Source organism: Mustelus asterias, chromosome 3 (assembly GCF_964213995.1).
Source record: "Mustelus asterias chromosome 3, sMusAst1.hap1.1, whole genome shotgun sequence".
NCBI lineage: Eukaryota > Metazoa > Chordata > Chondrichthyes > Carcharhiniformes > Triakidae > Mustelus > Mustelus asterias.
This window is the reverse complement of record NC_135803.1, coordinates 94953999-94969938: the sequence shown is the minus strand read 5'-3', so window position 1 is coordinate 94969938 and position 15940 is coordinate 94953999. Positions and strand designations below refer to the sequence as shown.

At 45.1% G+C, this 15940-nt stretch overlaps 1 protein-coding gene across 4 annotated transcripts in view; it reads left to right on the top strand.

The window, feature by feature from the left end:
- Positions 1–15940, top strand: part of dcaf1 (ddb1 and cul4 associated factor 1) — a 102455-nt gene that overhangs the window by 62346 nt on the left and 24169 nt on the right. For all 4 annotated transcript variants that reach the window (XM_078209365.1, XM_078209366.1, XM_078209367.1 and 1 more), the window contains 5 exons: positions 2591–2715; positions 4105–5374; positions 12515–12713; positions 14272–14354; positions 15396–15480. In XM_078209365.1, the coding sequence (XP_078065491.1) occupies positions 2591–2715; positions 4105–5374; positions 12515–12713; positions 14272–14354; positions 15396–15480 (1762 nt within the window). The remainder of the gene's footprint in view (positions 1–2590; positions 2716–4104; positions 5375–12514; positions 12714–14271; positions 14355–15395; positions 15481–15940) is intronic.

Below are 15940 nucleotides of genomic sequence, written 5' to 3'. Positions count from 1 at the left end.
TTAACGAGGTAGCCTCGACTGCTTCATTGGGCAGAGAATTCCAAAGATTCACTATCCTCTGGGAGAAGTTCCTCCTCAACTCTGTTCTAAATTGACTCCCCTGTATTTTGAGGCTATGCCCCCCTCGTTCTTGTTTCCATTGTAAGTGAAAATAACTTCGCTGCTTCTACCCTGTCCAGCCCCTTCATTATCTTATGTCTCTATAAGATCTCCCCTCAACCTTCTAAACTCCAATGAGTACAGGCTCAATCTCTCCTCATAAGCTAACCCCCTCGTCTCCGGAATCAACCTGGTGTACCTTCTCTGTACCCCCTCCAAAGCTAATATATCCTTTCTTAAATAAGGGGACCAAAACTGTACTCTAGGTGTGGCCTCACCAGTACCCTGTACAGTTGCAGCATGACCTCCCTGCTTTTATACTCCATCCCTCTCGCAATAAAGACCAACATTCCATTTGAGTGCAGATTTTATGATTGGTTTACGTCAAGCTGTCAATTAATAGCGCACTCTCCTGAGTTGGAAGGCCGTAGGTTCAGGCACAAGTCCCACTCCAGAGCTTTGAGGTGGAGTGCAGTATTGAGGGAGTGCTGGATTTTGAAGCCTCATCTTCCAGATGAGGTGTTAAATTGAGGCTTTGTCTATCCATCAGCCATCTCTGGATGTAAAAGATCCCATAGGGCTATTCAAATGCCAGTAGGTTTCTTGGTCAATGTTTATTCAACTAAAACAGGAAAGACTGGATAAGGGGGCCCTCTTTAGAAAAGGGAACGCTGAGGAGTGACCTGATACGGTCTTCAAAGTAATGGAATAGAAGGATTTGCTGATTGGGTGAGACCAAGTAAAGTGGGAGGATGCCTGTGTTGAGATTCATGGCCTGTTTCTGTGCTATATTTGGGGCAGCACGGTGGCACAGAGGTTAGCAGCAGGGACCCAGGTTCGATTCCAGCCCTGGGTTCCTGTCAGTGTGGAGTTTGCATTCTGTGTATACGTGCATTTTCTCAGTGCTCCAGTTTCCTACTACAGTCCAAAGATGTATAGGTTGGGTGGATTGAACCTACCACAGTCCAAAGATGTATAGGTTAGGTGGTAAATACTTGGGATTACAGTGATGGGGGTGGGGGGGGTTGGTGCAGTGGGCCTGGATAAAATGCACTTTCGAAGAGTGGGTGCAGATTCGATTAGCCGAATCGCCTCTTTCTGCACTGTGGAGATTCTATATTTCTGTATAAAACAACCGTTTAATGTCTAGCCTTTGCCCAGTAATCTGTGTGTGTTTTCTTTTCCATTAATTTTATTCCTACCATCCCAGGAATTAGCCTGGTAAAACTTCGCTGTACTCCCTATATTAGCAAGGACATTCTTCATCAGATAAGGACACCAAAACTGCACACCGTACTCCAGTGTGGCCTCACCAATGCCCTATACAATTACAGCAAAATATCCCTACCCCATACTCAAATCCTCTCGCTATGAAGGCCAACATACCATTTGTCGTCTTTACTGCCTGCTGTACCTGCGCACTTACTTTTAGCAACTGATGCATGAGGACTCCAAGATCTCGTTGAGTATACCCCCCTCTCAATTTACACCCATTCAAGTAATAATCTGTCTTCATATTATTGCTATCAAAGTGAATAACTTCACATTTATCCACATTATATTGCATCATCCTCGCAACTCGCCCTCCCATCCAATTTTGTATCTTCTGCAAATTTGGAGATAGTACAGTCAGTCCCCTCTTCCAAAGCATTAATATATAATGTGAACAGTTGGGGTCCGAGCACAGATCCCTGCAGAACCTCACTAGTCGTTGACTGCCAATCAGAAAAAGACCCATTTATGCCAACTCTTTGCTTCCTATCAGCTAACCAGCTTTCTGTCCATCTCAGCATTATCTGCAATCCCATGTGCTTTAACTTTTCATAGTAGTCTGTTATGTGAGACCTTATCGAAAGTCTTCTGAAAGTCTAAATAAACCAACTCCACTGGTTCTCCTTGGTCAACTCTACTAGTTACATCCTCAAAGAATTCCAATAGATTCGGCAAGCATGATTTTCCTTCTGTAAATCCATGCTGACTTTGTCTGATTATACCTCTGCCTTCCAAATGCCAAGTTATGAAATCCTTGATGATAGACTCTAGCAACTTCCCCTTAGGCTCACTATTTTCTCTCTACCTCCCTTTTGAATAGCGGGCTTACGTTAGCTACTCTCCAATCTGTAGGAACTATTCCAGAGTCGAAAGAATTTTGGAAAATAACCACCAATGGATCTAGTATTTCCAGGGCCATTTCCTTAACCAGGGCCACTTCCTTAAGTACTCTGGGATGAAGATTATCAGGACCTGGAGATTTATCCATCTTCAATCCCATCAATTTCCCCAAAACCATTTCTCTACTAATGCTGATTTCCTTCAGCTTCTCACTAAAACATGTTTCTCTCTGCACTTCTGATACATTATTCATGTCTTCCTTTGTGAAGACTGAAGCAAAGTACAAATTTCATTCCACAGCCATTTATTCCCCGTTATATATTCGCCCATTTCTGACTGCAAGGTGTGTCACCTTAATTCTGCATTCTCCTTCCTTCAGGAGTGATACTGTTCGTTCTGCTCTAGATGTGCTGGCTGTCCTCACTGTGGTTTCCAAAACTCAGCTTTTGCTAGCTGAACCAGTAGATGTGATGGATGAAGGGTCATCTACTGTGACTGCGGTGGGTGAGTGTGTTTTACTTTCTCCTTTGTTCAAAAATTAACTTCAAAAATCAACAATTTCCATCACAAATACAATAATAATCTGGGTTCTGGATGTGGTCACGGGCATTCAGCCTCTGATCTTCGGGTAAGCGTTCTCCAAGGCGGCTTTCACGACACACGACAGCGCAGAGTCGCTGAGCAGAAACTGATAGCCAAGTTCCGCACACATGAGGATGGCCTAAACCGGGTTCTTGGGTTTATGTCACACTATCAGTAACCCCCACAGCTTGCCTCCTGGGCTTGCAGAATTCACTGGCTGTCCTGTCTGGAGACAATACACATCTCTTTAACCTGTGCTTAATGCTCCCTCCACTCACTTTGTCTATGTTTAAGACCTGGTTGGTTGTAGAGATTCGCATTCTAATCAGTATTCTGTAACTTGATTTTGTGTCTCTGTATGAGCTGCCAGATAAAGTGGTAAATGCGGGGTCACTTTTAACATTTAAGAAAAACTTGGACGGGTTCATGGATGAGAGGGGTGTGGAGGGATATGGTCCAAGTGCAGGTCAGTGGGACTAGACAAAAAATGGTTCGGCACAGACAAGAAGGGCCAAAAGGCCTGTTTCTGAACTGTAATTTTCTATGGTTCTATGGTATGCCCTGTTTGAGAGCAGATATCCACTCCATCTGACGAAGGAGCAGCACTCCGAAAGCTAATGGCATTTGCTACCAAATAAACCTGTTGGACTTTAACCTGGTGTTGTTAAAACTCTTACTGTGCAAATCGATTGCCAAACTCATCAGATGAAATTAGAATCTTGCTTGAAAAGTGCTCTCTCAATTCAATTCCTAATGGCTCACAGGACAAGCAGTCCCATGTTTCCAGTCTGTTGACCAGTACAAGAAATAGCTAAATGTTCAACTATTTGGAGACTTATTACCTGGGGAAGAGTGGAAGGAGCTTCACTCTATCTACTTCATGCTGTGTCTGATCTGGGAGATGGGGACAGATCTCTTCATAACTGAAGATTGAGTCTTTCACATTTCCCCTTTGGGGAAGACTGTCTTTTTGAGACTCCTGCCATTTGGAAGTTGAGGCAGAGTATTTATTTGTAAATGCAATGTGGAAGAGCTTTAATGGTGGACTCTTAGGTGATGAGTTCTCAGGAGCCCCATCTGTACCAAAAAGCCACTGCTATTAGAATTTCAATGATGAATGGTGGTGGGTGTGAAATCTTCTCTCTCCCTTCTGTTTGTGTGCTTTGCACTAAGGTTTCAATGCTGTGAAATGTTGAGTGCAAAATTGTGCTACTATTCAGTTGTTGGAGAGACTATTTTTGAGCTATAAAGTTAGTGGTTACAGGTCTATTAAACGGTGTCCTGCGTTAAAAGGTTCTTTTTCCCTTGCAGGGATGAGCATTATTCTCGGAGTTGCTGAGGGGGACATCTTCGCTAACGATGCCGAGACACAGAAATCTGCACTTCAGGTCATTATCAATTGCGTCTGTGGGCCTGATAAGCGCATCTCCAGCATTGGCAAGTTCAACTCCGGGACCCCTCGTCGGAAGAGCTTGCAGAACCCCAAGAGCACAGAGAGTGTGCTCACCAAGATGTGGAACATGGTGCAGGCCAACAATGGTATCAAGGTGCTGTTGTCCCTGCTGACCGTGAAGGCGCCCATCACAGATGCGGATCAGATCCGCACCTTAGCGTGCAAGGCGCTTGTGGGCCTATCCCGGAGCAGTGCTGTGAAGCAGATTATCAGCAAGCTGCCCCTGTTCACCAGTGGTCAGATCCAGCAGCTGATGCGTGAGCCAGTGCTACAGGACAAGCGGCACGAGCATGTCAAATTCTGTAAGTATGCGTCTGAGCTGATTGAGCGTGTCTCTGGGAAGCCACTGTCTATTGGCTCCGACGTCTCGCTGGCCCGGCTTCAGAAGGCAGACGTGGTAGCACAAACCCGGATCACCTTCTCTGAGAAAGAACTGCTGTTACTCATCCGCAACCACCTGGTGTCTCATGGCCTGCATGACACTGCCTCAGCGCTCACCAAGGAGGGTGACCTTCCCAGGACACCAGCCATCCAGACCGCAGCACCACATTCTTCAGCCTTTGCAACTGCAGCCCCTGGCACCTCCCCTGTCAGCTTACCACGAACACCCAGACTAGCCAACGGCATTTCATCACGAACCATCAATTTGCCTGCGTTTTCATCACCCTGCCAAGGAAAGGTAGCAGTTTCTCAAGGGGCCCCGTCCACCCCTGTGCTCTCCTGCACCAATGGTTCACCTATAATAGGCAAGATAAGCTTCTCCAAGGAGAAGCCATCTCCCTGCAATGGTGCCAACCTGAAGAAGCAGAGACTAATTCGGCAAAAGTCAGACTACGGGGCTTACAACCAGACGCCAGCCATTAAAAAGCAACTGGACCGCCACTTACCATCACCGCCCTCCTTGGACAGCATTATAACAGAGTACCTGCGTGAACAGCATGCCCGCTGTAAGAACCCTGTTGTCACCTGCCCCCCTTTTTCCCTCTTTACCCCTCACCAGTGCCCTGAGCCAAAGCAGAGGCGGCAGGCACCATTGAATTTCACCTCCCGTGTGACGCACAGGTCTGCCTTCCCCAAGTACGGAGGAGTGGATGGGGGCTGCTTTGACCGGCATCTCATCTTCAGCAGGTAACATTGTGCGGGAGACATTTCCCTGCACAAGACAAACTGCTTAAAGCGAGCGTGTTTGTGCTAAAAGTTTGCCTGTTGTACATAATGAGCTATAAAAGCATGATAGGTTGTAGAATTAAAATGACTGCCGCAGGCATGGGTAACATTATATATATCAAAACGTGCTTAGTATATAGAAGCAGGAGTAGACCATTTGATCCCTCGAGCCTTCTCCACCATTCATTAAGATCATGGCTGATCACCAAATTCAATATCCTGATCCCATCTTCACCCCATACCCCTTGATCCCTTTAGCCCCAGGAGCTAAATCTAATTCCTTCTTTAAATCACACAATGGTTTGGCCTCTACTTTCTACAGTAGTGAATTCCACAGATTCGGCACTCTCTGGGTGAAGATACTTTTCCTCACCTCAGCCCTAAAATGTTTACCCCTTATCCTCAAACTTATGACCCCGAGTTCTGGACTCCCCCACCATAGAACATAGAACAGTACAGCACAGAACAGGCCCTTCGGCCCACGATGTTGTGCCGAGCTTTATCTGAAACCAAGATCAAGCTATCCCACTCCCTATCATCCTGGTGTGCTCCATGTGCCTATCCAATAACCGCTTAAATGTTCCTAAAGTGTCTGACTCCACTATCACTGCAGGCAGTCCATTCCACACCCCAACCACTCTCTGCGTAAAGAACCTACCTCTGATATCCTTCCTGTATCTCCCACCACAAACCCTATAGTTATGCCCCCTTGTAATAGCTCCATCCACCCGAGGAAATAGTCTTTGAACGTTCACTCTATCCCCTTCATCATTTTATAAACCTCTATTAAGTCTCCCCTCAGCCTCCTCCGCTCCAGAGAGAACAGCCCTAGCTCCCTCAACCTTTCCTCATAAGACCTACCCTCCAAACCAGGCAGCATCCTGGTAAATCTCCTCTGCACTCTTTCCAGCGCTTCCACATCCTTCTTATAGTGAGGTGACCAGAACTGCACACAATATTCCAAATGTGGTCTCACCAAGGTCCTGTACAGTTGCAGCATAACCCCACGGCTCTTAAACTCCAACCCCCTGTTAATAAAAGCTAACACACTATAGGCCTTCTTCACAGCTCTATCCACTTGAGTGGCCACCTTTAGAGATCTGTGGATATGGACCCCAAGGTCTCGCTGTTCCTCCACAGTCTTCAGAACCCTACCTTTGACCCTGTAATCCACATTTAAATTAGTCCTACCAAAATGAATCACCTCACATTTATCAGGTTTAAACTCCATTTGCCATTTTTCAGTCCAGCTTTGCATCCTATCTATGTCTCTTTGCAGCCTACAACAGCCCTCCACCTCATCCACTACTCCACCAATCTTGGTGTCATCAGCAAATTTACTGATCCACCCTTCAGCCCCCTCCTCTAAGTCATGAATAAAAATCACAAAGAGCAGAGGACCAAGCACTGATCCTTGCGGCACTCCGCTAGCAACCTGCCTCCAATCCAAAAATTTTCCATCAACCACCACCCTCTGTCTTCGATCAGACAGCCAGTTACCTATCCAATCGGCCAACTTTCCTTCTATCCCACACCTCCTCACTTTCATCATAAGCCGACCATGGGGGACCTTATCAAACGCCTTACTAAAATCCATGTATATGACATCAACTGCCCTACCTTCATCAACACACTTAGTTACCTCCTCAAAAAATTCTATCAAATTTGTGAGGCACGACTTGCCCTTCACGAATCCGTGCTGACTATCCCGGATTAATCCGCATCTTTCTAAATGGTCGTAAATCCCATCTCTAAGGACCTTTTCCATCAATTTACCAACCACCGAAGTAAGACTAACCGGTCTATAATTACCAGGGTCATTTCTATTCCCTTCTTAAACAGAGGAACAACATTCGCCATTCTCCAGTCTTCTGGCACCATCCCCGTGGACAGCGAGGACCCAAAGATCAAAGCCAAAGGCTCTGCAATCTCATCCCTTGCCTCCCAAAGAATCCTAGGATACATTTCATCAGGCCCAGGGGACTTATCGACCTTCAGTTTATTCAAAACTGCCAGGACATCCTCCCTCCGAACATCTATTTCCTCCAGCCTATTAGCCTGTAACACCTTCTCTTCCTCAAAAACATGGCCCCTCTCCTTGGTGAACACTGAAGAAAAGTATTCATTCATCACCTCGCCTATCTCTACTGACTCCATACACAAGTTCCCACTACTGTCCTTGACTGGCCCTAACCTCACCCTGGTCATTCTTTTATTCCTCACATAAGAGTAAAAAGCCTTGGGGTTTTCCTTGATCCGACCCGCCAAGGACTTCTCGTGTCCCCTCCTAGCTCTCCTAAGCCCCTTTTTCAGCTCATTCCTTGCTAACTTGTAACCCTCAATCGAGCCATCTGAACCTTGTTTCCTCATCCCTACATAAGCTTCCCTCTTCCTTTTCACAAGACATTCCACCTCTTTCGTGAACCATGGTTTCCTCACTCGGCCATTTCCTCCCTGCCTGACAGGGACATACCTATCAAGGACACCCAGTATTTGTTCCTTGAAAAAGTTCCACTTTTCATTAGTTCCTTTCTCTGACAGTTTCTGTTCCCAACTTATGCCCCCTAATTCTTGCCTAATCGCATCATAATTATCTCTCCCCCAATTGTAAACCTTGCCCTGCCGTACGGCCCTATCCCCCTCCATTGCAATAACAAAAGACACCGAATTGTGGTCACTATCTCCAAAGTGCTCTCCCACAACCAAATCTAACACTTGGCCCGGTTCATTTCCCAGTACCAAATCCAATGTGGCCTCACCTCTTGTCGGCCTATCCACATATTGTGTCAGGAAACCCTCCTGCACACACTGCACAAAAACTGCCCCATCCGAACTATTTGACCTACAAAGGCTCCAATCAATATTTGGAAAGTTAAAGACCCCATGACAACTACCCTGTGACCCCCACACACATCCATAATCTGCTTAGCAATTTCTTCCTCCACATCTCTATTACTATTTGGGGGCCTATAGTAAACTCCTAACAACGTGACCGCTCCTTTCCTATTTCTAACCTCAGCCCATATTACCTCAGTGTGCAGATCCCCCTCGAAGTGCCTTTCCGCAGCCGTTAAACTATCCTTGATTAACAATGCCACTCCTCCATCTCTTTTACCAGCTTCCCTAAACTTAGTGAAACATCTATACCCCGGAACGTCCAACAACCATTCCTGTCCTTGTTCTACCCACGTCTCCGTAATGGCCACAACATCGTAGTCCCAAGTACCAATCCACGCCCCAAGTTCATCTACCTTGTTCCGGATGCTCCTTGCATTGAAGTAGACACACTTCAACCCACCTTCCTGTCTACCGGTACCCACCCTTGACCCTGATACCGTCCCCAATACCTCACCACCCTCACTGACTTCTGGACTACAACTCCTTTTCCCACTCCCCTGACAAATTAGTTTAAACCCCCCTGAAGAGCCGTAACAAATTTCCCTCCTAGGATATTGGTGCCCCTCTGGTTCAGGTGCACCCCGTCCTGTTTGTACAGGTCCCACCTTCCCCAGAATGTGTTCCAATTATCCACGTATCTGAAACCCTCCCTCCTACACCATCCCTGCAACCACATGTTTAACTGCACTCTCTCCCTGTTCCTCAACTCGCTATCACGTGGCACCGGCAACGTACCAGACTTGACCACATGTTTTGTCTTGGCTCTCAGCTTCCAGCCCAGCTCCAGAAATTCCTGCTTTAAATCCCCGTCCCTTCTCTTACCTATGTCATTGGTACCAATGTGTACCACGACTTGTGACTGTTTCCCCTCCCCCTTCAGAATCCAGAAAACACGGTCTGAGACGTCACGGACCTTGGCATCCGGTAGGCAACATACCATCCGTGAGTCTCTTTTGCTGCCACAGAACCTCCTATCTATCCCTCTAACTAACGAGTTCCCAATAACTATTGCCCTCCCGCTCTGCCCCTTACCCTCCCGAGCCACAGAGACGGACACAGTGCTGGAGATCCTCTCACTGCGGCTCACCACTGGTATGTCATCCCCCTCAACCGTATCCAAAGCGGAATACTTGTTGCTAAGGGGAACGACCACCGGGGATCCCTGCACGGACTGCTTCCTCCCAGCCCCTCTCACCGTCACCCATCTGTTTTCATTCCTCGGAGTAACTGTATCCCTAAAGCTTCTGTCTATGGCCACCTCTGCGTCCCTAATGATCCTAAGTTCATCCAACTCCAGCTCCAGTTCCCTAACACGGTTTTGGAGGAGCTGCAGATGGGTGCACTTCCCACAGATGTAATCAGCAGGGACACTGTCGTCGTCCCTCACCTCAAACATAGTGCAAGAGGAACATAGCACTGCCTGCACACCCATCCCCTCTAGATACCTTGCCAGTACCAGGTAGAAAGTGCAGAAATGAATTCAAACTCACCTCTGCTCGCCCTTACCGCCTAAGCCCTGTGAGCCAAAGCCTTATAGCTCACACTCTGCTTCCCACTCACTCCTCTGCCCGCTCCCGACGCTGCCCGCTGTATACTGCAGCCTACCTTTTATACTTCACGCGCTTAAAAAACCCTTCCCAGACTCCTTAGCAGCCCACTTCCAGTTTTCACTTTAAACTTAAAATTCTACTGCAAAAGTAAAGGTAAAAAAAAAACACACACTTGCTGACTAATTAAATAAATAAACAATTCAATTAATCTCTCACCATCTGGAACATTCTTTCTGAATCTACCCTGTCTATTCTTGTTAGAATTTTATAAATTTCTCTGAGATGCCCTCACTCTTCTAAATTCCAATGAATATAATCCTAACCGACTTAGTCTCCTCATATGACAGTCTTGCCATTCCAGGAATTAACCTGTAAACCGTTGCTGTACTCTTTCTATAGCAAGAACACCCTTCCTCAGGTAAGGACACCAAAACTGCACACACTACTCCTGGTGTGGCTTCACCAATGCCTCATAAAGTTGAAGTAAAACACTGATATATGAATAGGCAGAGAATAGAGGGCTAAGGACCTCGTAGATGGAAAAGGTCCTTAGTTTAGAAAGGCATCATGTGCCAGCGCAGGCTTGGTGGGCTGAAGGGCCAGCGCTGCACTGTTATTTGTAAATGTGGAGATAATACATTTAGTTCCCTCATCCAAATCATTAATATATAATATGAACACTTGGGATCCTAGCACAGATCTCTGCAGTACTCCTATTAGTCACTGCCTGCCAGTCAGAAAAAGACCCATTTATTCCAACCCTTTGCTTCCTCTCTGCTAACCAGCTTTCTATCCATCTCAAGACACTACCCACAATCCCATGCACTTTAACTTTACATAGTAATCTGCTAGGTGAGACCTTGTTGAAAGCTTTCTGAAAGTCTAAATAAATCACGTCCACCGGTTCTCCCTGGTCGACTCTATTAGTTAAGAATTCCAGTAGATTTGTCATGCATGATTTCCCCTTTGTATATCCGTGCTGACTTTGTCTGATTATACCACTATTTTCCAACTGCTGTGCTATGAAATCCTTGATAATGGACTCAGCAATTTCCCTACCACCAATGCTAGGCTCATTGGTCTATAGTTCCCTGTTTTCTCACTAACTCCCTTTTTTGAATAGCAGGCTTACATTAGCCGCCCTTCAATCTCTAGGAGCCATTCCAGAATCCAAAGAATTTTGGAAGATGACCACCAATGGTTCTACTGTTTGTAGAGCCACTTCCTTAACTACTCTGGATGAAGATTATCAGGCCCAGGAGATTTATCCACTTTCAGTCCCATTAATTTCCCCAAAACCATTTCTCTATTGATTTCCTTCAGCTGGTTAGAGCTGCCTTTGCCTGAAATCTCCCAATCTTTTTCATCTGAGCATTGATCAACACTAAATAGCCGGTGAGCTTAATCTGCTTTAAGAGGCGCCTTTGCAATTGCCTCGTGGTACTGTCGCAGTTAACATTGTTTCCCCGATTGAGACTGTCTATAATGAACATGGTTGGAGTAAGCGGCGAGGACTGCAATTTTATTCTTTTACTTGATTCAGGATGTTAATTCAGGGGTTCCCATTGCCTTTTAATGAAAATCTTTCCCTAAACTATGCTGCCGATTGGCTGTAGGGACAGGCCCAGGGATTGGCTTCTAAGGTACTTTTCTAATCTGGTGGGCAGGAGGTAGGAGGACTTCTCCACAACATCCAGGTAGCTGAGGCAGTAAATAGCTTCGTGATGTTGTCCAGATGAGGCCAGATTCCAGATTCAATACCACTTTGAGACTGACCTATACTGGGGAAGAAAGTGGGCTGCAGGAATTGCCCAGTAAATCATTGAAGGAACTGTTGTCTCCTGTCAGCTATTCTGTGACATCTCTGGAAAAACCTGTGTGTGGATGCTGAATTTTGTGGAGATTAGGCTGTGATGTAATACCTCCCATGGTTAATTAGGCTGCATACACTTGCTGCTTGACTGAGATGTTAGATGATGACCTCCAAATGAACACCACAAGGATCACATGTGGCTGGTATTGAATGTGGTGTATTAGGGAGTGTTGTTTGAGGCTAAGGTGGTAAAGAGAGAATTTTACTTTGTACCTAAACTATGCCTGTCCTAGGAATGTTTGGGGTGGTGTAGACGGAGCTTTATTCTCCATATGACTCATTATGTCAACTGTATCAGTGGTAAATGGCATATGTTAAAGGGAGCTTGACACTGTCTAATCTACACTGTCACTGCCCTGAAGGGTGGGTGTTTGGACCAAAATAGAAGAAATTTTATTCTCTAACATGTGTTGTACCTGACCTGGAAGTATTTGACATGGCAGTGTAGATAGATTTTTAGGGTGAACCTGATTTGGCATTGAGTGTGTGAAATGGAAAGTGTTCCATCCCTAGCTGTAATATTTCTTTCTTTGATGAACTCAACATTCCTCCCTCAATAATCCTTCCAAAAGTGCAGATGTGTTGGTGTTTTGTCCTGTTTCTGATCTCTTGGTTGCAGAACATAACAGTGACTGCTTCCCGTGCAAAGTGAGATGGTGTAAATAGAATTTATATCAATGCAAGTTAATTCCAAGCCTGATGTCAAACTGAAATGTCTCATTTGTTGCATAAGCTAATCATTCCTTAAGTAAAGGATTTGCGTTCTGTATCCCACCGCAGGTTCCGGCCCATTTCTGTGTTCAGGGAATCCGATGAGGAAGGCAGTGGTTTTACATGCTGTGCATTCTCTGCCCGAGAGCGGTTTCTGATGCTGGGAACGTGTACTGGAGAACTCAAGCTTTACAACTTATTTAGCGGCCAAGAGGAGGCCACATATGCCTGCCATAACTCAGCCATAACTCACCTAGAGCCATCCAAGGTAAGTGAGGTATTATCAGACCTTATGCTCTGCGGAGAGTGTGTGTACATTTAGACTTCTAAAGAAAGACTTGAGAAAAGTCAACACCTTTCATAACCTCAAGTAATTATTTTTGTGTAGAAATGCAGCAACCTGTTTGCAAGCAAGATCCTGCAGTTGTGATCGGATTTATTTTTTATAGTGATTTTGGTTAAGGGATAAATATCAGGCACGCAATGTAGGAAAACTCTTTGAAATTGTCTCACTGAGGGGACAGGTGGCCTCATTTTAATATCTGGTCTCCCTTAGCACTGGAATGCTAAGTTTTTAATGCCCCAATTTCTGGAGAAGGAACCAATTGTCCACTCCTCAGTGGCTTTAGTCAGTGAATAGCTGAAACGTGCAAAACCAAAGATGCCTAATTTGGTCTCCATTGGCTGACCTGAGTCAGGTGATGGTGCAGGTAGCCTAGGGTTCCCACTCCTGAGATCTGGTTATGGAGGTCTGCTGGAATCTGCAATGACCCCTCAGTCACATGCCCTAACAGGCACTGCCTGTCTAGGCTCTTAATTGCAAAATGTTACTTATGGTAGGATACAGGAGGGTGATCAGGACTTGCGCTGTGAAACCCCAGCAGGACCATCTGCCTTCAGACCAGGGGTACACAACAGCAAGTGATTGTGGCACCGGGCACTGTTAACAGAATTCTTCATGATGTGAAGTCCTTTATGACAGTCTTTCAGTTACTCCTGATTTTTATGATCTTGCCTTTCCAAAGTCAAAATTAGCAGTAAATTGATATGTGGCATGATTTAGTCCTTTTGATTTTCTATTTCCTCTTCCTTCACAGCCACTTCTCAAAATATTTGTTTCTAATGCACATATCCCCTCAACAATAAAAACAGAAGATGCTGGGAAAACTCAGCATCTGTGAAGAGAGAAACAGGGTTAACGTTTTGCTCCTTAAGACTTTTTCAGAGTTCTCCGCAGATGCTGCCAGACTGGCTTAGTATTTTATTAGCATTTTCTGTTTTTAATTCAGATTGCCAGCATCCGCAACATTTTGCTTTTATCCAGTCAATGCACTGCTGTGCACCATCTCTCTTGGTTTCCTGCCAAGTATCTTGTATAATCAGCCTGAGATTTATTCTCCAGTTTCTCTTGTGTTTTTCAACTAAAATCGGAATCCTACCCTTGTGGCAATCATAATTACGAGCCTAAATTCCTGGTGATGTATGTGCTTTCTCCAATGGGGTCATGTAATGGTGGGCAACCAGAATGGTCAATGAGTTCGAGACAGATATCCAGAAAATACATTTCTGCAGCACCTTTCACAATCTCAGGATGTTGCAAAGAGCTTTACAACCAATAATGTAATTTTTGAAGTGGAGTTGCTAATGTCCTATGGGTATGAGATAGCCAATTTGCGAATAACAAAATCCCAGGTAAAGTAATCAGGTAACGTCTAATAATGTTGATTATGGGTCGTGTAACAGTAGCCATCAAACTGTTATTACTACATATGCTATCAGACCTACTATTTAATTCTTTTGTAATTTTTGTGCATGTGCACTTGCAGGATGGATCCTTGTTATTGACATCAGCAAGCTGGGGTCAGCCCCTCTCTGCTCTCTGGGGAATGAAGTCTGTCTTCGACATGAAGTAAGTGAAAATAATTTACCCAAGTACAAGGGCTGCAGGTGCCAGAAGTAAAAGTCCAACTTTGGCTGCTGCTTTGTGCAATTTCTTACCCTGTCAGATATATCCTTTCAGATGTCGTTTTGGAGCCTTTCATTTGCTTGAATTACAGTGGGACAATGCAAAGGAGCTGGGGTATTTTCAGAGATGGATCCCTTAGCTTCTCAGCAAATGTCTGTCCAACAGAATTTGAAATTCGATTCCTGATTTGATCGAGCACTCCTGGACAATTGCATGTGGGGAATAATCCTGAACTTTCAAATGCCTATTCATTTTTGACACCATGTCATACTCTGATCTGTCAAATGCCCATGTTAGCTTTCATTAGGCATTGTTGGGCTGCTATCAGAGCAGGTAACTGGTTGATTATCTACTTTCTAGCTCAGGGGCATTGAGGCCAGTTGCAGAACCCCTGTGCATCTTTAAAAAATTTTGTTTAGATAAATACAAAAGATGTATTTATTTTAACCTAAAGCAAGGTCTAGATGTTTAATTATGTTAGAAAATGTCAGTTCACTTCCTCTGGTGGTTCGAAAACAGGCATGATAGGATTGTCTGTGATGGCTCAATGAATTTGGCTTTAATCGCAGCATTCACTTCAGAGATAACATGTACCAGCAAGCCAGCCTGTGTTGCTTTGGAAAGGTGCTGGCATGTACCAGCCTGTGTTGCGTTGGGGAGTTGGTGGCGTGTACAAGCCTGTGCTGCGTTGGCGAGGTGCTGGCATATACCAGCCTGTGTTATGTTCAAATCCTTGCTTCAGAGTATGAATGTGTTGCTGCTAGAATACTGAGCCTGGGGCCTAATAGTGGAATCATTTGGGTAAAAGTTGAGACTTGTGTGCCTTATGCTGGAAAAAAGAAATATTTTTGCCCTAAGAAGGAATACAGTGCATCTTGGTGAAATCTCCAAACAGACATGATCTGCACTAGACCTGATACAGGTGTTTGAATGTTTGCTTTGGATTTGCTGGAATTGACTCGGCCCTGGTGTTCTGTGTTTCAGGCACTCTTTCACAGATGATCATTATGTGGAATTCAGTAAACTCTCTCAGGACAGAGTCATCGGGACAAAGGAAGAAGTGGCTCATGTGAGTAGTTTGGCCACAGCCTCTATGAACTGCTACTGCCCAAATGGGTAAAAACTCCAGCCTCTGTACTGATAATCTGTACAGCTCAGAAATTTTCTGGTGCACAATGTGTTAGGTGATATAACCCTGGCTGAGGAAGAGGAAATAATTGGCCATCGCTCTCAGTGCTGTTCACAAACCATTGACTCCTGCTCGAAGATGCACCATGTGAACTGCCATCAGTTTCGGTCCTCACTACAAATTCTATTATCTTTTCCATGAATTCCATTCCATCCCCCAGACAATATCGGAGACTGAACCGAACTGTTTTCAACTTCATAAAAACCATCCACTTCCATTACATCACCTTTATCCACCCATGCTGCTGAAATTCTTGTCTATGCCTTTATTACCTCCAGGCTCAACTATTCTGTTGCTCTCTTGCTTGACAGCCCATCCTCTCTATCTTCTGTAAACTTTA